Consider the following 14,901-nt stretch of genomic DNA (forward strand, 5'->3'; position numbering starts at 1 on the left):
AGTTCATTCTTTACCCACCTATTTACTATATTTAATGTAATATAGTACCATGTATTATCCTCTGCGTTGCATGTATTTATAGTGTGTGTAGGTGTGTGCTGTGCATTGCACTGTGCTCGCTTTTTTAAAAATCATTAGGGTCCGTTTCTCGGACATCTTCAGCAGGAGATATGGTTGCAGTTCACTGAAATTTCATAAATTAGCATAAGACCAACCTTTTTATCATCACTTGCATGTTTTTGATGTTGCACATATCTGCACATGCCCTTAGACACTTTTTTCACATTCAGTTTTATCCCTAGTGTCAAATAGGTCACAGGATACTCAGAGGGGTTGCACCAATTCCGTACTCACTGTTGGCAGCCATGACAGTTGGAGTGACCCTAATTAGCAATTAGCCCACGAGGGGGTTCCTCAACGGTGACTGGAGCCTCCCCGCCACTCAGCGTGCATGCAGATAAAACCGCCGCTGTCCAACCTCTATTGTTTCGCCGTCTGCATCTGTGGTGCCATTGTTGGGAGCGGCAAGCCCCCTCCCCCCTGCTCCTCTTCCTCCTCTTCTTCATCATCCCTCTTCCCCTCGCCTTGATCTCCATTGTCTTGATTGGGAGTGACAAACCGAGTGGGCCATCTGAAAGGTTGCGTTTGTTAGTGGGCGTTCATCGTTGCAAGACTTACACACATTCCTGCAGACGTGGGGGGAAAGGGGTGGGGTAGGGGGTGTACAGAGACACACACATACACAAACATTGCTGTGCACGGAAGGACAGACATATTCCCAAAAGTGGTCCCTGGGGAACAGAGACATGCCTGGATACAAGCAAGAGAGGGCTCCAATATACTAACAAACACACACTTTTACTTTGTAATTTAACACACACACACACACACACACACACACACACACACACAGTAACCTAACCCATGCTTTGTCTTTCTGTGTTATATCCAGGGAAACACAAACCCGTGCACACACACTCCTCCAAAAACTCTCCTTAGTCCTTTCATGTCATGTCGCTGAGCAGAGGGTAGAAGAAAAGAAGAAGGCCTGCCTGCAACAAAACAAAAAGACATCCAGTAGAACATCCAGTCTCATGTTTCTCAGCAACAATGACATGACGAGAGGAGAAAACGCATTTATTTGTGATTTCAAGTGGAAGCAGACAGGAGAGTCGACACGGCACCAAAGACAGTGACTTCAGCAGCACTCGAAAGTATCAGAGTTTGTAGCACGAATGTAGCAGGACAGATTTCTAAATGCTTTCTAATTGTGCACGCACAAAAACGTGAAGTATTGAAAGACTACATGTGATTCATAAAGTAATTTCAATGAATTTCTGATCATATCTACACCGGCAGCGGTCTCGGAGGGAGGTCACTGAAGCTATAAAAAGCTGCTCTTGTAAACTATTCAAACACTTACAGGGGAAACAAACAAGTATCCAAAGTGTGTTGTCCATTCGTGCCAAAGTGTTTTCGTGCTTGGCCCCACTAATAGCCAGGGGGGAAAATACCTGCCATTATCTCCACCCCCTAATTGCATCACGCTGCCTCCCAGATCTCCCTCCAAGACCTCTGTGTTTCTTGTGCCTCTCTCTGTAGTCTCGTCACAGAGAACGGTACAAATAGGGACAACCGGGACACGCTTTCACGCCGTCTCTCCTCGTGGTGTTGCACTTGACTGCTCTCCTGCCAAGTGACACATGTGCGAAGAGCCTCGGCTCCAGAAAGGTGTGCGGGAGACACGTTAGGCGACAGATCTGTTTAAAGCCTCGACAATGACCACAACGCTCTTTAACCGGCCACGACAACAATCTCGTAGCGCTTTGCACTTTGATTCCCAGCAACACCAGTGCCAAGGTATTTGAAAAGGAATGCTCTCTAATGTAAAACTGTTCTAATAGTTTTTCAGAAGAGGCTGTGTTTGCCCTCTCCTTTACCGAGAGAGAATCTGGGATCCATCCATCATCTCAAAACAGTATTTGTGTTCTGACAGTGCTGCCAAAACCCTCTGAAAAACACAGCTCTATTTATTTCTTCTACAAGCTCATCTTGGACATTGGACAGTTTATGTGTTGTGCATCAGTAGCTGCTGATTTTGGCCAACGTCGAGCCATTAGCTGCCCGACCTTGTCCCCTCTCAATTTTAAAAACCCCCGTGATTGAAAGCCCTGCTTGTTGTTTCTGCCACGGGATGACATTTCAGTTGTGTTCTGCACTTTCCAGAAGAAACCTCCTGTCTGTTTGTGTTTGGTGGGCGGACCTTGAAAACAATAGAGCTAGAGGTAGAGGTGTGTGTTTGGGTGTGCGCCAGCGGACGACAATGGTGACTCCGTTTCTTAGGTCAAGCTTCAGGTCACTTTGGTTGCTCCGGTAACCCCGTTCTGGCTGGGTTGCTTGGCAACAATCCCCTTTTGTTCCAAATGATTTAATTTGAAGCATATCTTCCTTCGTCACCTTTGGCTCACTGGCTCATCCCTCTCCCTAGCTCTCTTTCTATTCCTACATCTCTCTTCCTTGCTCATTCTCTTCTTTCATCCGCCTCAGCCTCTCTCTTTTTCTCAAGCTTTAGGACTATTCCCCTCTTTCTAATCTTGGCCCATCCCCGGGCATCGAGAGCCCTATCCTTCTTGCGCCTGTGGTATAAGTCCCTTCTGTTATCGGAAGGTTTTATGAGTTGATAGGTGTGTGTGTGTGTGTGTGTAACATAATAGTTTGTGCAGTTCCAAGGCGGTGGCTTTGTGTGTCTGTGCACATATGTTTGCATGTTCTTGGGCTTTCTGTAAAATCAAAAGATGTTCCAGAAGTAGTGTCTGTTCATAGCCGTGAACATCTCAGTAAAATCGATATATTAGGATTAATCATGCACACATCACTTCCAAAATATGTGCACACTTAAAGCTAACTCGGATGCAATTGTCTTTTATATTTATCACTTTGGAAAGTCTTTATTGACTGCAGGAATTTGCTCCTATTCAGCCGCCGGAGCATTAATGAAGTCCAACACTGATGTTGGGCACGAGGTGAAGTTCAAGAACTTGACCTTCCTTTGTGTACACGGGCACTGTCATGCTCAAACAGCAAAGCAGCACCGGGGGGAACTGTGTGCACAATGTTGGAAGCAGGTCGCTGTTTTAGCAAGAACAAACCATGCCACAAACGTATGCCGAGCGAATCACTTGAGAAACCTCATCCAGTTTTTTTATAACAATCTGTCTTCTGCTGTTAGCCTTTACTTCACAAAGTGATTTTGGCTCATTTTTAATCCCGGTTTGCCCCGTGACCATTAATTTAGCTAAAAAGATTTAGTGAAACAGCAAAATCACGACTGTTTCATGCTGATGTAAGACTGTGTGTGGGTTTGTGACAGACCTGTGTATTTCCCAGAACACTTTGTTGTTATTGCTGTTTTGTCTTCACATACACACACAGAAGTAAAGAGAATATTCTGAAGATCCCAACTGCGGGTCCAGTGATCTTAGTCAAAAGGGCAGACTTCTGGTAATTGACTACTCATTTCTTTAAGTGGTCTATTGGCAGGGACTGTCAGTGCATTTGCCAAGACATTAAAGATTTCACTCTCTTTATCTCCCTGTGTGTGTGTGTGTGTGTGTGTGTGTGCGCCGATTGGACTCAGTTTTCTTTTTTCTTCTTATCAAATGATGATTTCTGGTGGGCGAGGTTCCCTGGAACTGTGCTCGGTGGTGCAGTTAAGGACTCCTCTCTTAAATCAAAGACGTCTCTCTGCCTCCGTGTCACGTTCCGTGTCCAGTCGGTTCATTTCTTAAAGAAGCTTCGTCGGCACAGCTGGCAGAAAATGAACAATATCACTAAAGTGGTTTACAGGGCATTATGATAGAAGGAAGTTAGCATAACACAGCAGAGAGATGATTAGATAGCAAATTATGGCATCAAAAAAAAAACTGTAGCATACTAATGGCTTTCACTTTGATTGGCAACTAAATAAAGGATGTCTGACATTAAAGCATAGGTTTAGCTTTTTTTTTTTGGTTTGTTTTAAAAGTCAAACATTTCAAATGTAAGTTGGAATTGCCCAATGTGATTATCCTGCCACCTACAGTACACAAGTATGGCTTTAAAAACCATTCAGCTTTCCCAGGAAAAATGATTTATTTTTTTATTTTTTTTTAATAGCTGGCCCCAATTTTCTCTGTGTAAATTATTTTTTCAGTTTTATCACAAGAGAGGACGACCAAAAAGGACTACAGGGCCACGAAATCAATAATACTGCAGCAGAAAAAAAAACCTCTTGTTGCCAGACGGACTCAAACACAGTGATAGATGATTCTGCAAAGATCCAGGTTGCAATCAAAGCTAGAATGTGCAACTTGAGCTAGTGCTTCTTATTACTGAAATAAATGAGGAGCTGCACAACATGCTAAGAAAGCAGAAATTATTGCTGTTTTCTGATTGGTTGGAAAGGTGAGCCTCACTAACAAGAGACTTCTAGAAATGAAGATCTCTGCACAACTCCCAGTGCTGTTCAATGCATCTGGGTCACAGGAAGTTATCCACATTAGGATAAGTGCCGGACCACAATGTGTTTCGGATGTTAACCAAGTGCCTAAACACAACCATTTAAATGTTTATTACAATCTGGATGTTGCATTGCAGGATCACTTAAGTTTGCAGGCAAAAATCTATAGTCCCGAAACACTTTTTGGAGCTGTTCAGCAATTTATTCATATACAGGTATGTGTGACTTGCCATTTAACATTAAACGCCAGAATCCATAATCTGTAAACTGCAGTTTACAGCAGTTGTACAGAAATGTGATTTTTAGGAGGCAGAAATGGAAACAGAAGGGATTTAATGCTGAAAGGATCCGAACGGTTGAGTAACCACATGTGTCTTAACCGTGATATTAACAAGCTCAACTTAATGATGAAGGATTTCTCGCTCATCACGTACAGTCAAGTCGTCCTGGAAAGACATCACTAACTGGATGATTAGAGGGGCCGATAACTCTTCCTGCATGCTTATGGTATTAAGATGCACTCAAAAGGATCCCGAGCTACTGTATCCTCTTACTCTTATCAGCTCCCACTGTTGCTCATTCTAACCACATCACCATTTCTGTCCACATCTCGTTTCCATCCCTCTCTCTCCTTTTTGACTTTCTGTTTTCCACAGCGCTCCACTTCCCTCCATCCCACTCTCAGTGTTTTTTTTCCCCCTACTTTTTCAGTCTTTTGGCCCCTTTCTAAGTCACCCTGTCAGCTCTCCTCATTGCTCTCATCTATCTATATATGCTTATTTCTGCCTTGTCCTTCGCTCACCTCTCCCTCTCCCTTTCCCTCTGTTTTCCCCTGTGCTTTTGCTTGCTCTTTCACCACCCCAGCTCTCTTTGTCTTTCTCTTCCTGGCAAATCATTATTCTTTTTCTTTTGTCAGCAGTGATGCTGCTGCCCTTTTCTGCAAGCTGAACTCCTCTTCGTCTCCCTCCTCCCCCCCTGTCTCAACCCGCGCTCTCTTTTCTTTCTCATAGCGCTGTTCCAGTGGCAGGGTGGGGCGGCCGGCTTGGCGCCTCACTGCTGCTGCAGACACACTGCTGGGCTGTGATGGTGGTAGCGTGGGTGCGGGCGGGTGTGTGTGTTCGGTTCGTCTGCGTGGGGGGGGGGGTTCTAGCTGGCGGAGGATGATGGGGTCAAGGAGGGATTGTCTGAGCTAACTATGTTTGACAGGCAGCAGAAGAAGGGTGAGGTTTTAGGGCTGGTGCTGTTGGTGGTAGTTGGATTCTTGGATACTTGATGGGAGATGGTGGCTGTTTTGGACGTTCTGAATCCCCCACAAACCCTCAGCCCTGAGAAAAAAAGGCGGGCAGAAGGTAATGTAAGGCCTAAGGAGTTTGTTTGTGCTAAGGCGGCTGGAGGGGGGCTTTTAAACCCTTAAAACACAGCCCAATCCCACCTCCCAATCCCCCCTTAACTTCCCCAACCACCCACACTCCTCTAAGATTATAAGTAATTTGTTTGGCGCCCCCAGAAATGGGGGACAGGACAACAGAATGACAATCGCAACAACTGTGCATCTATTTGAGGCTGAGAAGCTGTGAAAATTAGGCAGAAAACAAAGTGTTTTGCTACACCTGCTTTGCTCTGCACTTGAAGAGCTGGTGAAGTGTTTGTTTCACGGTGAAAAGGAGGGGGCAGCCTCTTTAAAAAAGATGTTTTTACATCGTAGATATACAGCCCCCCACCCCCACCCCCCTCGCTCCCTATTTTTCGCTAGGCAAATTTTCATAAATATGGTTTGAATTGGCATCTTTTGATTCAAAGCAGGTGGACAAGTAAGGAGTGGAGTTGGGGGAAGCGAGTGGATAAGAGGCGAGCTTGGAGAGGGTAGAGGTGGGCAGAAGGGCACACACACACACACACACACACACAGTCATATATACATACTGTATCCTTAAAAACACACACAGTTACCAAGGGGGATGGGTTGTAGTCAGGGACAGCTGGGCATAGATGAATGGTGTGGGGGAGGTTGCTGTATCTGTGTGTCTCTGTGCGCGTCTGAATGTGTTCTCTGTGTGCTTTGCAAAAAAAAAAATAGCATGTCTGCTTGTGTTTGCATGTTTGCTTTATGTGCTCGTCTATAGCAGATATATTTTTGCACTCATATTAACGTCTGTCTGTAAGAGTGGGTGTTGTTTGTGCTTCCTGTCTGTGTGCTTTATGAGGCTGTGTGTTTGCTCCTGTGTGTACGGTTTGCGGCATGTGTGTGTGTCTGCTTGCGTGTGCGTGTGTGTGTGTAATGGTCTGTATCATACCGTGCTGTATTAAACTGCGCACATTCGGCCGAGTTTCCCACCAAGTGCGTGCAGCAGCAGCGGCGGCAGCACAATGACACATGACTCTGTCTGTCACACACTGTAGCACTACTCTGTGCAGCCACAGTAGAATGTGGATACACACATAACAGCTCACACGTGCCAACACACACATGCCTCAGCCTCAGCCACATGCAGATAACAACTATCTCATAAATCACACAGATACACATTCTGTACTTCATCCCACACACTTGTGCACAAACAGATAAGTCCGTCCCTACAAAACAAATACAACTCACTCCTGAGTGCAGACACACACTCGCAGGCAAACACAGCCACAAAGTCATTAATAAGCTTCCTGAGTCTTACATTTGTACACACATGCTCATACTCACACACATTCATATAATTACCTCCTTGCCGTGCACCCTACACCCTTTTGCACACACACCCACACACACACCTCCAAACACACACTCCAAACATGCAAAAGCAGACAATAATCTCAACACACGCACACATACACGTAGCTCAGATCTACATGTGGAAGATGCACACCCACGCACTTCACCAGCAGTAAATAAAGTTCATTAACCTGCGCTAATTAGCGGCAACACTGTAAAGCCTCCCTGGGAGAACAAAAATAGGAGGGAAAGAAGGAATTGTGGATGGGAGAAGTAAATGAGTTTACGGGGAACAGGGAAGGCAAGGAGGAGGCTCGACAGAAGGGCGAGAGGAGGTGAGGGAGGATGAGAGGAAACCGATAAGGACATCAGGGCAGATGGAAAGGAGGAGGTGGGGGGGAAGATGGAGACAGACAGATGGAGGAAGAAGAAGGAGGAGAGGGGGTGAATATGGAAAAGGCCAAAGAGGTTTGAAATTTTCAATATGTTTTTATCCAAGAGGAAGAAGTTGTTATTAAAGGAATCGTTTCGTATTTGGGGAAATATGCTTATTTACTTTCTTTTGAGAGTGAGATGAGATGATCGATATGAGGCTGTGTGTTTACTGCCATGCTGCAGTCAAGAATTGCTTAGCCTTTTGTAGCTTAAAGACTGGAGGCAGGAGGGATAGTAAAAAAAACAAAACAAGACCTTTAGATATGTCGTTTTTCAAGAATGCGTATATATACAGGCAAAAAAAGCTGTTCCATCCATTTATCCTCTGTGCATGTGCCCCAGACATGGCTTCATAGACTTAGTGAACAGTTTAAGCCTCTATTGGGATACTGTGGTACACAACGTGGCATCCTTGCTGTAATAACAAGAGTCATCAAGGTGGTTCCATGGATTTATTGAGAGAGCAGGATGTGGGGCGTGAGTCAGCCGTGCTGACAGTTTGCCCCAGTGGGAAATCATGATACTGCTACAAAAAGCACCTTAAAAGCACTTTTCCCACAGACCATCATTATACAAAGGATATCTGTAAACTGCAAACAAGGGCAATCTTTACGTTTTGAACGTATTAAGGTTGTACATACTGTGTGAAAAATACTGGAGAGAAGGGTGATGTCATCACGGCATGAAGCTTATGAACTGAACCAGGGCCACAAGGAAAAACACTAAAGTGGAAGCAAACCATGAATCAGCTGCAACTAGGGATTATTTTTTATTGATAAACCTGCAGTTTCTCCCTTAATCCTTTTATCAATAAATCATTAGGTGCCATTTAAAAAGTCGAAGGTGATCTCACCAAATGTCCAGTAGACCGAAAGCCAAACATGTGAGCGTTAGTTCTCAAATGTGAGAAACTAGAATTGACAAATTTTTGTCACTTTTGCTGGAAAAATAAAACGCAACAATCGATCATCAATACAGTTGTAGAAACAGGTTCTGTTGATGAATTACTAATCGTTAAAGGGTTACGATGACATTCGTTTGGCAATTCTTACACTACAGAAGCCATCCAAAAAAAAAAAGGGTTAAATCGAGAAATTTACATAGTACGTTGATGCTAATAAATAAAGTGCTGGAGATACGGTGTGTGGGCAGGTTATGCAAAAGAATGCAGTTTTCAGTAGGTTGTACAGTTCAGACGTGACAAAAGAAGCGTGTTACCTTTGTGGTTCTGGGTTTTGGGCAGGGTAGTGTTGAGGTGCCTAGGGCAGCTAGCAAATTAATCGAGATACATTAGGCGTCAGTGTGGGTCCAAAATTTTGAACTTGATCCACAAAATGATGTGCATGACTACATTCCTTAAAAATGAAAGGATTGGACTTGAGGAAAGCCAACGCTGGCAGCATTGTGCCTCCAGACTGTTTATTAAACTAGCAAATAACAAGCTGCTAAGGTCAGGTATTCTGTATATTAACACAAACACGCACAGACTTCAAACAGCAAAAACTTGATTTGACTGAATATAATTGGAGCTTCGGGACTTCAGAACTGAGTGGCCCCGCGCAACCTCGACTTTCCGTTCCGTAAAAATTATCATTTTTACACTTCTATTTACGTACCAAATAGACAAACACGCATCGATATATGATCAGTAATTAGTTTGCCTCTTAAATTTGTAGGAAGTCCTGATGGTGACTCGTTGGTTGTGGGTTTCGTTATGGCGCCACCTGCATCCAGTGTTTAAAAATGCCCAAACTGCAGCTCTGAGATAAGAGACTGATCTTGACATTCTCATCTAACTCACAGACAGAAATAAGCCCGTTTTCAAATGTAAAAATAATAGTTAAACAATTAATTTTCTTTTTCTTTTTTTTTTTTTACTCATCTTTGAGAGCCCTCGAGCTTGTCACACTTCCTCAGCTGCCTCACTGGTTCCTCCCTCCCCTCTCACCCACTATCACTGTTTCCCACCTCTTTTTATCACCCGCCCTCCTCTACATATCCCTATTTATCCATCTTGACTTGGTATCCCAGTCTGCCTTCTACCTCTGCATTCTTTCACCTTGTTGCCGGCTAGGGAAAGTGTAAATTGTGTTGCTTTAAATACCCGTGTCTTCCTCGGGCTTACAGCTCGAGGAGGGAGTGGAGGAGTGAATGTGAGGATAGAGGAGAAGAGAGCAAGGCACAGTGTTTAACTTAACGTCTGCTAAGGATAGATAGGTCTCTACTCTCATTTTTGCAGCCCGAGTGTTTAGCCCGACTTAACTGTTTAAACTCTGCCTGAACTTCATTTCCCTCCCCCCCTTTAACTTACCCCTTAAGTAGCTTCGGAGGTAAGAAAAACAGCTGTATGTGGATCCAAGGCTTACAGGGGTCACATCCTACTGGTGCGTCAACTCTGTTTGCATTTGTCTGAACCAGTTTGGACCGGCCGTTGGGCTCGGGTGTGCCGCATTGGAATGCAACACGCCACAGAAACTTTTCATTGTCTTATTTCTCATTGGCTAATCTTACCCCCACCCCCCCATCTGACCATATAATAACTGCTGAAGTTGGTTTTTAAAAGTGGCACAAACATTCATAAATTATCCAGATGCATTTAAATTATACCCCCATAATGCCCCAGCTGAATTAAAAGGATATTATCTGTGATTAATATTTGACCACTAGGGCTAACAAGGTGGATGCTATGTTTATATACTGTACAGTGTCAATTTATATGCATTAGCAGAGCTTTAAATTTACGGCAGAGTGGTGTTTAATCATCATTAGAGTGTTTTAGGCCTTATGCTTCATAAAAGTAGGTTTAACCTTTGTTTATTAGGTTGCATAATTAAGTACAGCCACATTCAACGAAATAACACAAATTTGTAGAAATAACTAAGTAAAACAAAAAAATAAATAAAACAATGGGACATGCAGTGTTTTGTCTCTATGCTTTTAAAGGGCCAAATCGCGGTTCAACGGTAATTTATAAAGCTCAGTGATCATTGGAAAAGCATCTCTGTCTACCTAAAAAAATGATTCTTCGAATTTTGTTAATTGCTGGAGTTGTTGCATGGACACAAATAACGTACTGAGCCTTGGAAGCCGGCTGCTCTTGGCCACGAATGGCAGGACTCTGTGGCGGCCCAAAATACGACACAACCTTTGGCAAACTTGTTGGAGCTGGCTGTGGTTGAGTGATGCACTGGGACAGCCAATTTACCCCAAGTGTTCGTGTCAAGTAGTGGAGCCCTTGCGAACAGCCGCAAGAATTAGCCCATGATGCTATTAAAGGAGACACTAATCCACGGTGCACTTGACCACACATTCTGTCCTCAGCCATCATGGTGCTTAGATAAACTAACCACAAGGTCAAGGCTGCATTAATACACCACAGAGTGAGGGAGAGACTTACACCGACATGAAGGGCTCTGGCAGGCTCACAGGGCCCATGTGAATCCCTACCAGCAAACAGCAGCTGCACCTTTAGGAGCTGTTACCACTGAATTCCTTAAAGCCCAGAGGCAAATCTAAGAGTTGTTTTTTTCATTTCCTTATAACTGATGTTCACTGAGATGCTGAACTGGCCGTCCAGCTCTAAAATTACAACCGAAAAAAAAAAAAAAAAAAGATGCCAACCGCTGCTCTTAGCTTGTACTGCAAATGTGTATTTTTGATCCTACATGCAGTTAGTTTGCTCGTCTCTGCATCCTTTTTTTTAATCGTGCTCCCCCCCCCCCCCCCCCCCTCCCGCTTTTTATGTCTTGATGGGAGTTCCGCCGAAGCGCACTTAAGCAGATGTTCCTCCTGCAAAAAAAATAAAAAAAATAAATAAAAAATCAATTCCACCGCCGGTGCAGGGATGTGATAACGCTCCGTGCCGAATATAAACCTGTCCCCCATTTGACAATTTAGTTCCAATTAAACTATTTATACATGCCATATTTTCAGGGGTGAGGAAACCGCTTTGAGGCATATCTTCTTACGAAATGTTCCCTCTGTTGTCAGCTATGCCATTTTTGTTTTGCTTGCGATTAGGTTGGGCGAACACTGGCACGTTTTGAAGCAAACAGGAAGTGCAGGGAAAGCAAAGCATGGCCGCAGTTCCTAAAAAATAAAAAAAATGTAAATGTTCGGAATCACTTACCGTAGCGAGCAATTGCATATTTTAGTATACATCCCTTGTTCTGATTCACGTAATTGTCATCCAGCCTCACTGAATGCAAAGCGCAGAATTAACCTGCACCATCACCTGTTATCAAAGGAGCACTGTTAAATACCATAATTTGAACCAATTTAAATACTGTTCCACACCCAGACAGGTCACCGTTCAGTGGTTTTTGTGGCGTTCCAGTTTCAGCTCCAGCCCTTACAATTCCTTCATTATGCCGGGTCATTTGTATTCTCTTTCTCTCCAACCTGCTCATTTCCATAATGCTTGTCCCGTTTGAGCTTGCTCTGTACCAGCCAATACATATGCATGGCGTCAAAATCAGACACGCATATCGACAAAAGAGGGTTACAGTGCCATTAGAGCTATGTGACAGTGCTCTTGTTGTTGCTTTGACCTGTCGAGAGCCACTGTCTGCCATGGTTGCTTCATCTTTGCTGGTCCCTCAGGTCGTGCAGTCTCTGGATGCCAGGGCGGCGACTGACTCATCGCTCTTACATCGGCCTCGCAGACATACAACCAGATAGCCATTTGTCTGCTTCTTTTGTCCCTCTGACAGCATGTCCGTGTGTGTGTGTGTGTGTGCGCACATTGTGTCTGTGCTTTCAGAAAGACAGATAGAGATGTATAGATAATCTGACAAGCAGAGAAAGAGATGGGCGGGGTGGGGGGTGAGAGGGAGAGAACGAAAGAGAGAGAGTGAGGCAAGTAAAGTATTTTGTGAGTTTATCTGATTTGTGTTTTGTGTGTCTGTGCTGCTGTTTTTACTTGCGCTTTCATATAAGTGCAGCGTGTCTCTGACTTCAATCTATTGCCTCCCTGTCTTATGAATTTTTTTTTATTTTCTCCTCTGCCTCTCTCTTGTTACCTAGACGACGACCCCTATCAGCCAGTGACCTCAGATGAGACGGTGTCCGTTGGGGGCACGGTGACATTGACCTGTCGGGTGTCCGAGAGCGACAACTCTTCACTGCAGTGGTCCAACACTGCACAGCAGACCCTGTACTTCGGAGAGAAGAGAGGTGAGAGGGAGGGATGGTGAGAGACAGCAATGAGAGTGTCAATAACGTAAACACATCGCTTCCAAAATACACTGAAATACTACTAATTTGCTTTGCTAAATAAGTGTTGAGAACAACATCAATGCTGTCTAGATTTCGTTAACTGGTGCCAGTCCATAAACCACAGAGATGTTGTAGGGAGGAGCTTGGGTTGGGTTGCTCTCTTTATTGACTCCGGTCTTTGAAGGCAGAGACAGATGCTTTTTGTTGTTTGGTTCATGCTGCAAAAAACATTTGATAATTGTCTAAATGACTAAATGGCAACTGTCAACCAAGACCACAGTCTCCCTAAATCCTAATCTGAACTGACTGATGAGAGTTGCTTAAACTCAACCACTAAGCCTTTTAATTTCCAGGAGTGAGAAACCGCAGAGAAATGAGTTGACATTCGAAACATTCCAAATATGTTCTGTAACGATTTGGTTTGGCACTAAACAGTTTGCAGATACTTTCAAAGTGCATTTATTATGGCTCCGTTTAGCCTTGTATTGTGTCTGTACAAAATCTTAATGCAAAGTAGTAGATTCATGGCATATGTGGATCTCTGTTGGCCACATGCAGATCCGCCTTAGCCCTGCTCCTGTTTGGTAAAAACGCCAGGAGAAAATGCATTTCTGCACCTCAACAGTGTAGTTATTACCAAGCTAACAGTGATACATAAACTATGCTAAACGTATGAATCAGTCACGTTTATGGACTTGCAAGTGACACCAGCAGTTGATGTTCTAAATAGCTTTCCTTCATGCCAATCCCTCAGTCATACAGATCAATGAGTGAGTGATCAGGGACCAGATAAATGTCTCGTGTGCCTTCTGTGTGGACATATCTCTTGATTTGTTTCTGCCTTCCATCAGCCTCCAACTATAGGAATAATGATGGTTAAGTCGAGTACAACTTCAGTGGCTGTTATCACAGGAGACAGACTGTGTAGTGGCTACTTTTACCAATTGCTTATTGAAGAAGTCACACTTGGGAGGATTTAGGATTATTTATGGATCTTTGGGTGTAGGATGCATTTATACCATTTCAACAAGACACACGCAAGAGGACACATAGGGTGACTGTGTGTAAATGGGGATGATTGAAGAACTAAATTCAAGAGTCATTACGTGTCTGCAGAACATACTGTTTTGCCCAGTGCATTGTGATTATACACTCATTTTTAAAAGATTGTGTTGCAATCAAGATGTTTCTTACTGCACGCTTGCTGAACAAGTCACTAATAATAATTACTTAATGACACTGGGTCATAAGTGTTGCTCAAGAGCAAAAGCCTCAAACAATTATTATTATATTGCATGGAGCCAAAAGTGATCAGTAAGTGCCAAAATAAAAGCATGCGACAAAAGCAAATCTCAGAATCTGATGGACTAAAGTGCATCGGTGTGTCCAATTTAAACAGCCCTAAATCTGATTTTTTAGAATCCATTTTGTGTGAAATCATAGCCTGGTGGTCCAGTCTGAGATGTTGAAAAGAGAGACTTTTGGTCCTGTGACAAACAGGTCCAACAAAAGGCAACAGTGACATTTTAAACATGGGGTTTCGGTATTAATGATTCCTTTTGACTGTGTTGGCTCAAACATATGGATAAAAACAGTGACAGGCGCGAAAAGAAGAATGCGCCGCAGTTACATTGAGTATTAAAACAGGGACATTACACTGCTATGATTGCAAATATAAATACATATTCGTTTTTATTTGACAAGATGAAAAAGGAAAAACGCCCAAAACGATAGTTAACATCAAGCGATTTCAAAGAAAAGCCTGATAAGATGAAATGCTTGCGCTAACTTTGTGTCATTCTTTAATAGTCTGATATCTAACAACTGGGTTGCCACAATGGAGCATACAGAGGAGAGAGCCGTACAGATTGGACGAAGAAGTGACGGGCGAGTTGGAGAATTACAAACGAGGGTGACAAGAGAGATAGAACGACTCCCTTGTGCACTAATACAACACTTAACAGCAGAAGTGGAGTGATACAGAGATGGAGTTCGAAATGACGAGAGTAGAGACGGATACAGGGCCAACATGTTTGCAACAGACAATTTG

The 14,901-nt window shown here is 43.6% G+C and overlaps 1 protein-coding gene across 8 annotated transcripts in view; it reads left to right on the forward strand.

Moving 5' to 3' along the window:
* The window catches only part of cadm3 (cell adhesion molecule 3), an 83,669-nt gene that overhangs the window by 22,471 nt on the left and 46,297 nt on the right, over window positions 1-14,901 (forward strand). For all 8 annotated transcript variants that reach the window (XM_067474540.1, XM_067474544.1, XM_067474546.1 and 5 more), the window contains exon 3: window positions 12,660-12,809. In XM_067474540.1, the coding sequence (XP_067330641.1) occupies window positions 12,660-12,809 (150 nt within the window). The remainder of the gene's footprint in view (window positions 1-12,659; window positions 12,810-14,901) is intronic.

This window comes from Channa argus, chromosome 14, assembly GCF_033026475.1.
Source record: "Channa argus isolate prfri chromosome 14, Channa argus male v1.0, whole genome shotgun sequence".
NCBI lineage: Eukaryota > Metazoa > Chordata > Actinopteri > Anabantiformes > Channidae > Channa > Channa argus.